The sequence below is a fragment of the Antedon bifida genome, chromosome 10 (genome assembly GCF_963402885.1).
Source record: "Antedon bifida chromosome 10, ecAntBifi1.1, whole genome shotgun sequence".
In the NCBI taxonomy this organism is placed as follows: Eukaryota; Metazoa; Echinodermata; class Crinoidea; order Comatulida; family Antedonidae; genus Antedon; species Antedon bifida.
This window is the reverse complement of record NC_136235.1, coordinates 2,489,644-2,505,633: the sequence shown is the minus strand read 5'-3', so window position 1 is coordinate 2,505,633 and position 15,990 is coordinate 2,489,644. Positions and strand designations below refer to the sequence as shown.

At 32.8% G+C, this 15,990-nt stretch overlaps 1 protein-coding gene and 1 long non-coding RNA gene across 2 annotated transcripts in view; one reads left to right on the top strand and one right to left on the bottom strand.

Moving 5' to 3' along the window:
• LOC144854837 (uncharacterized) overlaps positions 1 to 15,990 on the bottom strand; it is a 145,668-nt gene that overhangs the window by 115,624 nt on the left and 14,054 nt on the right. The window lies entirely within an intron of this gene.
• Positions 8,170 to 12,406, top strand: LOC144854822 (allatostatin-A receptor-like). The gene is made up of 2 exons (XM_078712812.1): positions 8,170 to 8,249; positions 10,824 to 12,406. The coding sequence occupies exons 1-2, from the start codon at positions 8,212 to 8,214 to the stop codon at positions 11,827 to 11,829; spliced, it is 1,044 nt and encodes a 347-aa protein (XP_078568938.1). The 5' UTR covers positions 8,170 to 8,211; the 3' UTR covers positions 11,830 to 12,406.

Below are 15,990 nucleotides of genomic sequence, written 5' to 3'. Positions count from 1 at the left end.
CTTTGGGTATTTTTCGAAAAAATCCCTGTACTATAGTACAAGGATTTTTCCCAAAAATGGCAAAATTTCGACCCTTTTATTTTTCGACAAAACTGGTTGTTATGGCTCTATAAGATGATACAAAGCAATATATGCGGATATATAGCCATATTATCGCATATTAATTGAATTTTTAAAAGTCGATATTTTGGGTATTTTTTGAAAAAATCACTGTACTATAGTACAGGGATTTTTCCCAAAAAATGGAAAAATTTCGACCCTTTTATTTTTCGACAAAACTTGTTGTTATGGCTCTATAAGATGATACAAAGCAATATATGCGGATATATAGCCATATTATCGCATATTAATTGAATTTTTAAAAGTCGATATTTTGGATATTTTTCGAAAAAATCCCTGTACTATTATAGTACAAGGATTTTTCCCAAAAATGGCAAAATTTCGACCCTTTTATTTTTCGACAAAACTGGTTGTTATGGCTCTATAAGATGATACAAAGCAATATATGCGGATATATAGCCATATTATCGCATATTAATTGAATTTTTAAAAGTCGATATTTTGGGTATTTTTCGAAAAAATCCCTGTACTATAGTACAAGGATTTTTCCCAAAAATGGCAAAATTTCGACCCTTTTATTTTTCGACAAAACTGGTTGTTATGGCTCTATAAGATGATACAAAGCAATATATGCGGATATAATAAATAGCCATATTATCGCATATTAATTGAATTTTAAAAGTCGATATTTTGGGTATTTTTCGAAAAAATCCCTGTACTATAGTACAGGGATTTTTCTCAAAAATGGCAAAATTTCGACCCTTTTATTTTTCGACAAAACTGGTTGTTATGGCTCTATAAGATGATACAAAGCAATATATGCGGATATATAGCCATATTATCGCATATTAATTGAATTTTAAAAAGTCGATATTTTGGGCATTTTTCGAAAAAATCCCTATACTATAGCACAGGGATTTTTCCCAAAAATTGCAAAATTTCGACCCTTTTATTTTTCGACAAAACTGGTTGTTATGGCTCTATAAGATGATACAAAGCAATATATGCGGATATATAGCCATATTATCGCATATTAATTGAATTTTTAAAAGTCGATATTTTGGGTATTTTTCGAAAAAATCCCTGTACTATAGTACAAGGATTTTTCCCAAAAATGGCAAAATTTCGACCCTTTTATTTTTCGACAAAACTGGTTGTTATGGCTCTATAAGATGATACAAAGCAATATATGCGGATATAATAAATAGCCATATTATCGCATATTAATTGAATTTTAAAAGTCGATATTTTGAGTATTTTTCGAAAAAATCCCTGTACTATAGTACAGGGATTTTTCTCAAAAATGGCAAAATTTCGACCCTTTTATTTTTCGACAAAACTGGTTGTTATGGCTCAATAAGATGATACAAAGCAATATATGCGGATATATAGCCATATTATCGCATATTAATTGAATTTTAAAAAGCCGATATTTTGGGCATTTTTCGAAAAAATCCCTATACTATAGCACAGGGATTTTTCCCAAAAATTGCAAAATTTCGACCCTTTTATTTTTCGACAAAATTGGTTATTATGGCTCTATAAGATGATACAAAGCAATATATGCGGATATAATAAATAGCCATATTATCGCATATTAATTGAATTTTAAAAGTCGATATTTTGAGTATTTTTCGAAAAAATCCCTGTACTATAGTACAGGGATTTTTCTCAAAAATGGCAAAATTTCGACCCTTTTATTTTTCGACAAAACTGGTTGTTATGGCTCAATAAGATTATACAAAGCAATATATGCGGTTATATTGCCATATTATCGCATATTAATTGAATTTTAAAAAGTCGATATTTTGAGCATTTTTCGAAAAAATTGCAAAATTTCGACCCTTTTATTTTTCGACAAAACTGGTTGTTATGGCTCTATAAGATGATACAAAGCAATATATGCGGATATATAGCCATATTATCGCATATTAATTGAATTTTTAAAAGTCGATATTTTGGGTATTTTTCGAAAAAATCGCAACATTTCGACTCTTTAACTTTTCGACAAAACTGGTTATTATTGCTCTATAAGATGATACAAAACAAAATATGCGGATGTATAGCCATATTATCGCATAATAATTGTTAAATTTTAAAAAGTCTATATTTTGGACATTTTTCGAAAAAAAAACCTGTACTCTAGTTAAAAAATAGCAAAATTTCGACCCTTTTAATTTATGACAAAACTGGTCACTATAGCCTAGGTCTATAAAATGATACTAAGCAATATATGCGCATATATAGCCATATTGTGGGTATTTTTTTGAAAAGAATCCCTGTACTATTAGTAAATGGACATTTTCGAAAAATTAACATCCGCCGAATCACATAATCTGACAAAATGATTCTTTCATTTGACACAGTTTGCCATGCTATTTTATTAAGTCTGTAAACCCTTTACCAACTACTGTATGTCACTAGTCATTTTATATCTTGATGAAACCAGTTTAATTCTCGGGTGAAAACATCAAACGTTAATATACTGGTCTATTTTGTCTTAATTTATACTATTTTTACTGATACTAATATTGTTTAAACACATTGACAACAAAACTAATAATTATTTCATAAAAATAGTTTTCTAATATCTGGCCATCTTCCAGTTTTCGTTTTAATATTGCTTAATCTTTTAACTGTATTATCTATTGAAAAAAAATTGCTAACATAGTTCATGGAAACATTTAAACAAATGCTAATATTTGTTACGTCATTTCTCTATTTTCATAAAACATCTTTAATATTTTTATTTAATTCCTTTTGATATTTGATTACGGTTTTGTGCAAATATATATTTCCCAGACAGGTAAGACACCTTTCTTTGTTTCTAATTCAAAGTTATTTGTTTAAATTAAAGGATTTATAGGACCTTTGGTAAAAGTAAGATAGTGACGCACACATAGACATCATCGTTCACAATTCAGTCCACATATGAGTGGCGGATGATCCAACATTTTAATGTGGAGAAATAACTATACTATTTTTTAACAACTATCTCGTATTTCCTTCCTCAACAACATCGATTTAAGGCTTAGTTCACACTAACTCCACAACGTGAGGAAGGGTATCTTGGAGAAGCAAACCAATCAAACTTTGCCTTAGTAGAAGCAGTGGTTGCTCTGTTTAGTGCATTTTGACATCCTCAGAGCGTAGGCCATAGTATAGTAGCAATTTGCATTAATTAAGCTCTGTCTACACTATCAAACTTTATGTGACAACAAAATGTGATGTGCCCATATATGGACACAATGATGTGATATCACTACGCTCTGAGGATATAAAAATGGCAGTAATTATAATTATGCATAATTTGATATTTCTTTTATACCAACTATAACATTTATTATACCATATTTTTCTATGTATTTTTCTAAATTTGTTAAATGTCGGTTTTATTGTATCGTTCAAGTTGACAGGGGCTGGTCAAGCACATCACAAGATGACAGTTTTATACTTTTGCTTTTCCGCTACTCCCCTGTTATACTTATATTATGTTTGTTTTTTTTTGCTATGTAGAAAGATTGAAAATAAAAAAAATAAAATAAATAATAAATAAATAAAACTATGACTGAAAACTCAACTCCCACCATTTGATGATTTCGGCTTTCCATAGTTATGATTTTCAATAGGCCTTTACAGTGATTGCTTTTAATATCCAGTACACATATTAGTATAACTATAACGTATTCATAATTATATTTACGATATCCTTATTTAATGTATTGATTGTAAATAATCGAAATACGAGTAACGAGGAGTGGTATCGAATTTCTTCTTGTACTTAACTTGACTCTTGTTGTTCATTATAGCTGTTAATTTGTCCATATTGACTATGATTTGTCAGTACCGTGTTGTGTTACCACAACAACTATTGCACGATATATCGAGTGCCTCTCTCATTTCATTTTTGATTAGTCCAATGAAAAACCACAACAAAGCTTAATATTTATTTTTTAATTTGTGTCTACTCTGCAAAATAATATTTAGTTTACTGTTTGGATTTCTGGTCATAAAGTCACTTAGGCCTACCTTTGGAACTTGTGGCTAGGTTTGCTTCTCATATTTTACAAAATGTATGGTTAAATGTAGAATATGAGAGGAGACGGAGTTTACGTGGACTATATCAAATCTTTATCATTTTCTAAAGACAAAAATTCTTCAGTATTTGATGATCTAAGGGAAAGTCCAGCTGAAATGATTTTGTATCAAATTTTATTCTCCGTTACTGGAATTGCAGGATTACTGTCTAACGGGTTTGTGCTTTTCATATTTTTACGCAACAAACGTTTATTGGACAAGAAAAACGCGTTAATTTTCAATCTTGCGTTTGTTGACGCGTTGTATGGAGTGTTCCTCATCTGTATGTGTTTTAGTGGTTCTGTTGGTTTTAGAGGTATAACATTTGCTTGCAACCTGACAATGTTGTTATTATCGTGTATTGCGTTGGATAGATACATTGCCTTGGTATTGTGTCCTTTGACATATCATTCAAAAGTTACCTGGAAGCGATTGCGATTATCCATACTTTGCACGTGGATTTCATGCATTATTTTTACGGTTTGCGAACTTGAAGTTACAAGAATTTCAATAAAAACTGCGTTTTTAGCAGGTGCGTTTATTCTTGTTGCGTCGCAAGTATTGATGTTATGTCTCTACGGAACGGTATATGTCGCGATTTCGCAACAAGAGAAAAAAGTAGTCGACCAGAAGTTGCGAAGTCGTTGCAAACGCGGGAAACAAAGAGCTGCCATTTTTAGCATGCTAGTTGCAAGTTTTATGTTATGCTTTTTACCTCAGATAGTTGCTGTTTTACTGGTGCCCATAAAAGGGTCAGAAAGTCTATTTGACAAAAAATACTCGCAACTAGTAGTAATGTCAACAATACCACCTGGAATTCGTGCTTTACTCGATCCATTTATATACTGTAGCAGATTACCTGGTATAAAGGAAACTGCTATGAAACTGCTGAAAACATTCAAAAGAAATCAAATTGAAACTACTTCAACTAATCAGTGAATATTTAAAATGTTAATTAGATGTTATATTGGAAAAAATGGAAATTGTGAACACAAACATCATGCATATAAACCAAAACGACAGAGGGAGTAATAAGAAGAATTTATTCCACGCAGTTAGAACATTTTTTTTATTACATACAATCTTCCGAGAATGAGAGGAAAAGTTACGAAACAAATCTGGATTTGGAGGCGGATATCTTCTCACCAAATCCTTATTAGATTGAAATTTTGGAAGAATTATTATGATTATCAATTTTTCATGCTATGAAGATTACGTCGCTACTCAGCCTTTCATTTATTTCTCTAAACTCTAACCCCACCCCCTTCCTATCTCCTAATTTGGAAATGTATTTGACTAATTTAAAAATAAACTATAGCATAATTATCATTAAAATTAATTCCTCATTTGTTGCAGATGCTGTACCAGCAAATTGTTGAGTGAATGGCATACAATATTATTATATTTACATTGAGTTTGTTTAATGAGGTAAATTACACAAAACTAACAAATGGTGTAACCACTTTAAAACATTTTCGTACTTTCTATCCAGCCGCTTCAGTTCACAATTTCATTCTTCTTTGAGTTCACTGAATTCCAAACAATTCGAAACACGTTCATTATGGTTACAGATTGTTTCCTTTAAGGATGTGATGTTTAAATGACATCATGTTATACAGTAGATTCCTTGTGTCTATTATTTGTATGAAGTGTCGTTCCATAGGCGTATCCAAAAAAAGCGGGGCGGGGAAAAAGTCTAACACTAAATTTCGAAAATGCAATGCATGACATTAATAGCACTTCAGTATGTTTTGGAAGGATAGGCCTATGTGTATTGTGATTTAGGAAATCTATCAATCGCATTTCTGTGAATTAATAGACCATGTACAGATCACCTAACCGTCCGTGACGAGTACGTTTTTATACTTTGGTTTTCAGTTTTCTTTCTCGTCATTGTTTGTATTGTGTTTGTACCATTATTTTGATACGCGAGAGTGAATCAAATGTTTGAATATGCAATAGTAGGAAAGTTTCATATCTGTGCTTTATTCGATACTCTGATCATGCGCAGAAGTAATAGGTATACAACTACGGGAAACGGATAATTGGAAAACGTCATGATCAGAATACCGCGTTGAAAGTACATTACAGTAGTGATAAAGAGCTTACTATCTAGATTTGCACTCTCAATCGATTCGCAAATTTTGGATTGATACATTTTAATCGATTGTTTTGTTTGTGATGTGGTTTAGAGTACTGATAACTAGAATATGCATACCTTTCTATTTATCAATTAATAGATAGGTGGATGATATCGGACCACTGTGAAAAGTGAACAGTTTGAACATCGTATTTGCTATTTTCTTGAAAACTGGTTCGGGATGGATCGGGAAAAAGACGGAGTTTACGTGGACTATATCAAATCTTTTTCATTTTCCAAAGACAAAAATTCTTCAGTATTTATTGATCTAAGGGAAAGTCCAGGTGAAATGATATTATATCAAATTTTATTCTCCGTTACCGGAATTGCAGGATTATTTTCTAACGGGTTTGTACTTTTCATATTTTTACGCAACAAACGTTTATTAGACAAGAAAAATGCGTTAATTTTCAATCTTGCGTTTGTTGACGCGTTGTATGGCCTGTTCCTCATCTGTATGTGTTTTAGTGGATCTGTCGGATTTTGGGGTCTGACTATTATTTGTAACATGACAATGTTGTTATTATCGTGTATTGCGTTGGATAGATACATTGCCTTGGTATTGTGGCCTTTGAAATACCATTCAAAAGTTACCTGGAAGCGGTTACGGTTCACCTTGATTTTTCTTTGGATTTCATGCATTATTTTTACTGTTTCTGAACTCCTTGTTACTGGCATATCCGTCATCATTGGTTTTATATCAGGCGCTTTTATTCTTCTTGCGTCGCAACTAATGATGTTGAGTCTATATGGAACTGTATATGTCGCGATTTCACTACAAGAGAAAAAAATGGTCGATATGAAATTACGAAGTCGTTGCAAACGCGGCAAACGTAGAGCTGCCGTTTTCGCTACTGTAGTTGCAAGTTTTATGTTATGCTTTTTACCCCAGGTTGTTGCAGTCTTACTGGTGCCCATCATGGGAGATGAAATAATATTCGAACATAAATGGTATGCTCAGCTAGTAGTCATTTCAACAATCCCACCTGGAATTCGCGCCATATTAGACCCATTTTTATACTGCAGTCGATTACCTGGTCTAAAAGAAACATCAATAACTTTATTTCAAAAAATTAGAAGCAGGCAAACAGAATCTAGTTCGGCTGCATGATGCTTTCTGATAATAAACTTCAATTTAGTTTGAGCAGAGATTTTGATTAAAGGATGGCGGATGGATAACGTTATGTTGGAACAGTTATTATTACCAAAGAAACATAGATTTAAACATTTGAGAGTGTAAATATTATAAAATGTAACTATTTATTTGCTAATCTGTAAACAATGAATTGAAAAATACAGTGTGTAAATAAAACATTGTTTTTTCTTGGCGGCATGATTTTAGATTAACAATCATAAACTCGCTCTTTAATTAATGTTCAAATATTGATGGCGCATTGTGCGAGTGTGATTATCATAACGTAGTCTGGTTGATAAAGGCATCACATACAATAATATGAAGTAGGCCCCTAATGTTACTAGGATAAAGTCGATTAGTTCGTTTAACTTTCGAATTAAATTCCGCCTTTACGAACGGTTGATGCGAGAGGCTATAACAGCGGTGCCGTAGGCCTATTTGATTGATATATACTTAGGCCTATAGTTTCTTCCAAAAGTGATCAAATCGCTTTATTTGAAACCAGAAAGGGGAACTATTGCCGGTCCAGTAATAATTGATAATGAATAGAGATTCATTCTTTTGAATTACTTTATTGGATCCTATTATAACATAATATTAAATAACATCCGTGTACTATAAATAAGTCTTGTTTTCCCCCAATTACGTCCCTCTGTAAACACAATGGAAAACTCTTAATTGCATGAAAATTCCTCCTATTGGTCGGATTCAGATTATGACGTCATCCCACAATGTTACTTAATACCAAAGCATCATGAAACATTATTTTTGAAGAAACATGAACTGCCTCTGAAGTGCAATGGAGAGAAATTCAACAACCATTTTAAGTTCGATACCGTAAGTACTACTCAAACAAATTCTACGATCTATCGCGTCGTGATTGGTCAAAATACTTGCGTTACGCTTGCATTGCGCGTGCACTGCGTTGCGTCCTAGAACAAAGCTTTATTGTTACGTATGTACATGATTTTTTTAAAGATTGTGCGATTTTAGGGTATGTATATTTCTGAGATAGGAATAAAAACCCAGAAAGGAAGCGTTTTTTAAAGATAGCCATTGTTTTATTTTAGTGCAATCATATTCTGTAAGGGCTACCTTAATGATTGGTACAGATTTATTATTCTTTTTTAATACTTATTCAATTATATTGTCTAATATGAGTGAGATAAACGCCAAAAATGTCTTCTTTAAACTTCCTTGTAAAGAAAGTATTGCTTTACATACAAAGATACCTTTTTGGCGAATTTTGCAGTTATAAGGGCATGCCTAATTATATTTTTATTTTTTATTTTATGTCTTTAGGCAATGTGGCCAAGGATTACCAATAGTGAACTAATCACTGTCCTATCAGATAGGTGGTAATTCCCTGATACAGGGGCTATTTTGTGAACCAGTTCACCCCTACTCTTTTCGAATAATGAACTGGGTTCTTTAAAGTGCACACAGGTTGTAACTGTGTACACTGGACCTACAGTTTATATTCCTTATCCGAGAAGACTTGTTCCACCACCAGAACCCTTGCCGATGTTGTTGGCTCTTTAGGTACGGTAAACGGCGCCCCTGCCTTATTCGCTCGGCCATTTGCCATTTGACTTATAATAATAAAACTTTATTTATTTATTTTTTTCGCAAATTCAATGCATATAAAAATAACATGGAGTATCAAATATATAAAATAGTAAATTAATGTGAAATTGAAAAGCAGTTTATCACAATCATATTATTAGATGGCATTGAATTGGAGATTCACAAATATAGGCCTAAAATGTATTCTAGTATTGATAATGTATAATGAAGTGAAAGAAATGTATTCGAATACGATGAATAGAACTTCAAAGAGCTGAATACCTATAAGTATACCAAAACAAACATCAGTAGTTAATAATCATGGTATACTAATAGTTTGTCCACCTTGAACGGGTTCCGATTTGAGTTACTAACCCACTAATAGTTTGTCCATGTTGAACGTGTTCCGTTTTGCGCTACTAACAACCCGGATGGAAGTTCGAAGTGGTATAAATGATTGCATTGTTTTGAGGTTTCACTAATGATAAACTTATCATCCTAATGACACGACGTCTAAATTAAAAAGTTTAATCAAAAACATATTCTTGGTTGCTCCAGACACAAATAATCGAGTGGCTCTCATAGTTGATGTTTTCTTGCACTTATAAACACAGTTCGCTTGTTCTAATGTAAAATAATGTTGTTAATAGTAATAGGAGTTTCATGTCAACAGAGTCATCTAAATTGAAATACTTTATAGCAACGAAGACGTTATCTCAAGTACGACACATAAAGACATTAGGTACATTCACATTATGTTGTCCACAGTACAATCATTATATCAACATTAATGTAACTATAATGGCGTGCAATGGAAATTACAAACTTACTCAATTGAAATTCTACATGGCAAATTTTAAACTATATTATATTATTTCTTTAAATAATTGAACATGAGCAAAACAATGTGACGTATTTTTAACCTTTTTGATATTGTAGTTTTCTTTTTATCTTTCTTGTATTTTGAGTGTTTTTATATACTGTGATGCGCCCATTATTATATGGACATGATGATATCATCACTGCTATATTTGGGCACATCACACTTTTTTTGTCTAACTAGTTTGATAGTGAAGACAAAGCTTTAGCCTATGGAGGTTGTGGGAATAGGCTTTCTGGACATCTATACGACGATGTATAACTGGGATTAGTACCACAATAGGCAGCATTTTGTCATATTACTACCAAGTATTATTCTGCTGCCTTTAAAAATAGCAATATCTTAACATAGATTTCCCGTCCTTTATACAAATTACGTAATAACTAAAAGTATTTACATAGATTCATTAAGTTGCATATTTAGATAACGACTTTAATACGATTGCTTCTCAACCCATCGTGTAGATTATATTTTAAGGAATACCCCATCAAATGTCTTATGATAATATCAACAATGGTGCGGTTGTCCAAAGGTTAGTCTAGAAAAAACAATTAAGGCTTAAATTGATCATTTTGGCAGCTCCTTCTATCAAATTACCGCGAGTAAACATTGATGTAGGCAAAATGTTTGCTTCGTAACGTAGTTATTAGGCCCATAGATGGAAATAAATTTGAAACAAACAGTGAAAGTCGGTGTATGCCGCTTGGTGCGATAATGAAGTATGCCAGAATTGTACACGTATACGTTATTGCGTTGCGTTTTAAGATTGGTTCCCACTAGGACGTAACGCAAGGACGTAAACGCAACGCAAGCGTGTTGCTTTTTAATTGATCAACTCACTTACGTTGCGTTACGACCTTGTGTTGCGTCTTTGAGTGTGAACCAAACATTAGTGGGAACCAAGGTTACTTCAACTGCGCACGTGTTGTCACAATATTTTTTATCATATATTTATTGTTTTCTAGAATGACGACCTTAACACCGAATGATGACAGTGAAGATACGGAGCATTTGGTCTTAATATCGATACGTTATATAGTTGGTCTTCTGGGTATCTTTGCAAACGTCTTTGTCCTACTGATGTTCGTGTGGGCAAAATTATACAAGAAATCGTTCACCCATTTGCTTCTGCTACATCAGTCAGCGATCGACGTCATTGCAAGCTGTCTATTTCTTGTTTATTACACTAACGATGCTCCTGACGGCACACCCGGTACAGTATTCTGCAAAACGCGTTCCATCTTCTGGTTATTTGCGTTCGCGTCAACTTACAACCTGGTAATTGTCACTATTGAACGCTATATTGCTGTAGTGCATCCTACAACCTACAGAGAACGCATCCACGGGAAGAAGAACTACCGATTCCTGATACTTCCACACATCGTCGGACTCGCAATTGCGGCTCATCTCGCAGTAATTGGTCAGACAAACAATGAAGGCAAGTGTGTGTTTGAATATTACATATCATCGTTGGCGTCGGGTTTGTTCATTTTTATCATTTCTTGGCTGATACCATCTGCAATTATGGTTTTCTGCTACACGTATATTCTAAGAGGTCTTTCTAAAAGAGTAAAACGTAGCGGTGGCGCGGAATCGTCACCAGGACGCGGTGGAAACGCTTTATACGCCGCGCAACGTAGCCTCACGTATACATTACTGTTCGTTGCTATAGCCTTTCTTCTATGTTGGACTCCTAACTATATTTTATATCTTTCCTACACAATTTGTAAGTGTTTTGAATTTAACTCTTCTATCGCGCACGAGATTACGGTAATCCTAGATGCTGTTAATCTTATGATTAATCCAGTTATTTATGCTTTCAAGTTTAATGATTTTAAAATCACTGTTAAAAAGTTTTACAAAACATATTCTGGCATGTGTTGTGACGAAGACGAAGGAAAAAAACGTGATGAAACCGTGACAGGAGCGTCGGCTTCCGTTACCGGTAATACTTCATTATCCTCTAATTAAAAACATTAATAATGTTATCGTTATCATTAATAATGTTATCATAACATAATCATTAAAGAAATAATTGATTGAATCATTTCTTATTTTGTTTGTATTGATTTTATTCTGAAATCATTTGGCTTTTTATAATGTTTAATGTTTGCAATAAAATAAATAAATGTTATAAATTTATTTTGTTGGATTTCTGACGAAATATTCAAAATGTATTGTCCCCCAAAAACATAAAACATGAAGATAAGTAAAATCAGACTTTTAATAGGCCATTTTGCATTCTTTAAATTACACTTTTTTTTAACGTGACATTAAAATGGCATATTAAAAAAAAATGTGGAAACAAAACTTGTAGGGGGACAATATATCTTTAACAGCAAGAAAAATAAAGTAAAAAATATAACAGAAGAACAACTATATCAAATATAAATAAATACTATTATTAGGATATTAGTATAGTAATACCATTTTTTTTCTCACCTTGACCTTGCGCAATATTCAGTTATGATACTGTATATATATTTAAATAAATTCGTCTTGTTTCATAACCATTTTTAGTTTCAGTTCGAAAATAAATCATCGAAAAATATGTTTTACTAGTGTTTGCTTATGTTATACTCAATTAATATAAAAAGTATGCACAGTCCCTTTTTATTAGGCCTACTATGATTTGAAAACCATTCGTAAACATGTATAGGCGTAATATGTTTTTTTCTCCTTGCAACTCTGAATAATTTTTATTTTATTTACTTCCTCCTATTACTATGTTGTCAGCGTTGATGACCGATGGATGTTTATTTTAAAGTTATTTTAAATTTGCCTTTACGATTTTAGTCAACAAAATTCAAGCTTTACTACTCACCCTTCTCATGTGGGTCGCAACCAAAATGCGCTTTTCCTATAGGAACCTGCGTGTAATCTGTATTTAAGATTTTAAGGTACTACGAAAAAAACCCCACATTTTTATTCCCCCATTTCTAAATAAATGAATGTATTTCTTTCCATATTATAATCACAAATGCGTTAAAAAGCATAGACCTATACACATAATTAATATTACTGTTTATCCTATCAATTATATTAAGAATCTTATTTAGTCAATCGCCCTCTAACGTTCCAGATAAAAAATATTGAAAAAAACAGAAACGAAAAAGCGAATAGTGAGAAACGACTATGACATGTTGTTCTCAACGATCTAAGTCTTGTTTATCACAACGCTGATATTATTGTCGTGGAAATCCGATGACAAATGGAGGAATACATAATTATGATATAGCATGTAAAGTCGATTTTCGTTGTAAAACTCCATTTTACGGCCTCCGCTTATGTCTTAGGCCTATGCATGCTGCGCATTACACATTGAGAAAATAGTAAGCTATATTGCAAACAAGTATCTCGTTTATACACACCCCCCTATTAGACCGTCTGATTTGATATTATCCCCAAAAAATGAAAACTTTTCACGGTCAACAAAAATGTTTTCCTCTAGGCATTTTAAGTTTTCCCAAACGAGTGTTAAAATAACAAGGAAATAAACATCAGATAATATCTGATTTTACTTACAAATTCAAGAATGCGGAAGTTAAAAGTATCACAGTACAATTGTGACAGTATGCCGGTGTGTTTTTATAAAAAGCGTAAATTTCCGGGACTTGATGTCCTAACTGCGTGAGGCCAGTTGTGCCTCAATTATCATAAAATCCTGTTTAACTAACAAATGAAGGAAACAGTGATGACAGGAAAAGAAGAAAATGTCAACAAGATCCGGGAACAAATTAGAAAACCATCTTAAAAGTTTCCCCCAAAAAGATAAAACAGGAAAGAGTGAATAATTAAGAAAGGGAAGTAAATAAACACAAGTACAGTATTATACGTGTGTTCTACAAATAGATAGTTTAATTTCCCAATACAATTCAACTGTCAAACGGATGATTGCGGTAATGACACACGTATAAGTATCTAGATTATAACTCTATAAAGAGGCGATGTTACTGTAAAATGTGATGGCGCTATTGAGTTACATGGCTCAGACTCTATCATGTAATTTAATAAGATTGATTACGTAATGTAACAGGTCCGTGTTCCCATTATTCATTGCTGGTCCTGGTGGATCAGACTAAAGTGCGAATGAATTTGCTTGATGTCGTCATTTGCCTATACTCGCTGTATTGAGCTCTCTCTCCCCTGGACGACATAAAAAATTGTTTTAGTTCTAAATTAAGATTTGGTGGTATGCCCTACTACATGCATTCCCATACACTGGAATCCGAGAGAGAAAGTAAGCATCAATACACACACCATAAGAATAATTTATAGGCCTAGTATTGGGTATTTAAACGGTAAATTTTCCATGTGGGCTACAATTAATGGGATATTTTTGACCCTGACTTTATATTCGATATTAGTATTGAAACAAATACATAATTATATAGGATGAACTCTATCGGTATCATCATGGTTTAAGGACACAACTGAATCAATTCAAACAACAGGGACCAATTTCGAGTAATTGGTTTCTTCGTAGTATTTTTAATTCATACGCGATACTGGTCAACAGATCACCGGTACTGGTCGACACGTCATAAACACGAGTGTGTGGTATTCCTGTTCCGATTTAGGTAATATGGTCAACGAGTCATCATGGCGGTTAAATCTTATCGATGACGATATCTATCGAACGATTAGGTCTTTAATTAGTGATGTTATTACAAATGCACTTGCAGTGATATCGATGATGATGTTCTCGTAAGCAGATTAGCAGGATTTTGAGTTGATGAAGAAAAGAGTGAAATATCCTCTCTTTCCTCAATAATTTGGCTTAAAAACTCGTTTACCATGGCTTTGACGATTTACCAGTATCAGGAAGTATTGGCACAATTACCTAAATTACACGTTTGGCAGAGTATATGTAACAGTTAACTACCACTGTACTACAAGAGATGGCTAATATTTGTTAGTCTCAAAGCACTACAAAATAAAAGACCACAACCCTTGACAACGCACTTGGAAAGACCACATCCCTCGACGTAAGCAATACGAAATATAAGACCACACCCTTCGACGAAGCACTGCGAAAAGACCACACCCTTCGACGAACCACTAGGAATTACAAACAAACCCCACGACCTTAAACTATTGTTGAAAGTTGCTCAGTAGACTTATGGATTAAAAAATCCTTTTTGACAAATAAGGTGAACGAACTCCTAGAAAAGTAAAGTAGGCCTTATCCAATTGATCTACAATTGATAATTTATGTATTACCTAATCTAAAATTAAAGCCAGAAATGCTATATCAAAATAGTGAAACAGTTTGTTGTTTGAAATAGTTCTTACGGGACTCACATAATCTACAACTAAGGATACTTACAACGAGAATTATTTTGATTTAAATTAGAAGATACAAGATAATTTATTGCCACAATAAAAATACACAAATACATATTTACTTCTTCTTCAATAATAGAAGTAAATATCTATAATAAGTGTGTACGTCTGTCCGGTTTTCAAAGTGTTTTTCTATTGGACGTATCTATTCATACACATTCATTAGGCCTATACCAAAATGATCAGAATTGATGTAGTTGTAGGCCTACTAGGTTAACTACATTTGAACCGGCCCTGGGGCGTGTATTTACGCTTAATAATATCTGCATTAGTGATAAACAACATATTCGGAATTCGTTATCGCCTTTGTTGATCGAGACGAAAAATATCCCTTATCTTAAAAGGAACAAATAATATACGACAGAAATCCGACTAGACCTAATTGGTATAATCGTAATGAACACAAATCTTTATTTTTGTTTTACGAAAATCGAAGATCAATTGTTTATATTATTATTTTGTCATGTGATGTTTACTTCGATTTACGGAGACGATTTTGCTTTAATTTAACAGAAACGTTTATGTAAAGAACAATCGAAAGTTGATTCATCAGTCTGTATCGAACGTCTGTCAGTTTCCAATTGATTTTGAATGTTATAACTTGTACGATCCTATTAACTAAACATTTCCTCAATTTTGTACCGTTCTGACAACCAGAATCACAACAAGAAATAGTAATGATCATAATATTTATTTGACAATCTTTAACAGAATAGAAAGTACAAAAACAATCAAAAGATTTTGCACTAGATCTATAGTATACAGTACCTTACCAAATACCTTACT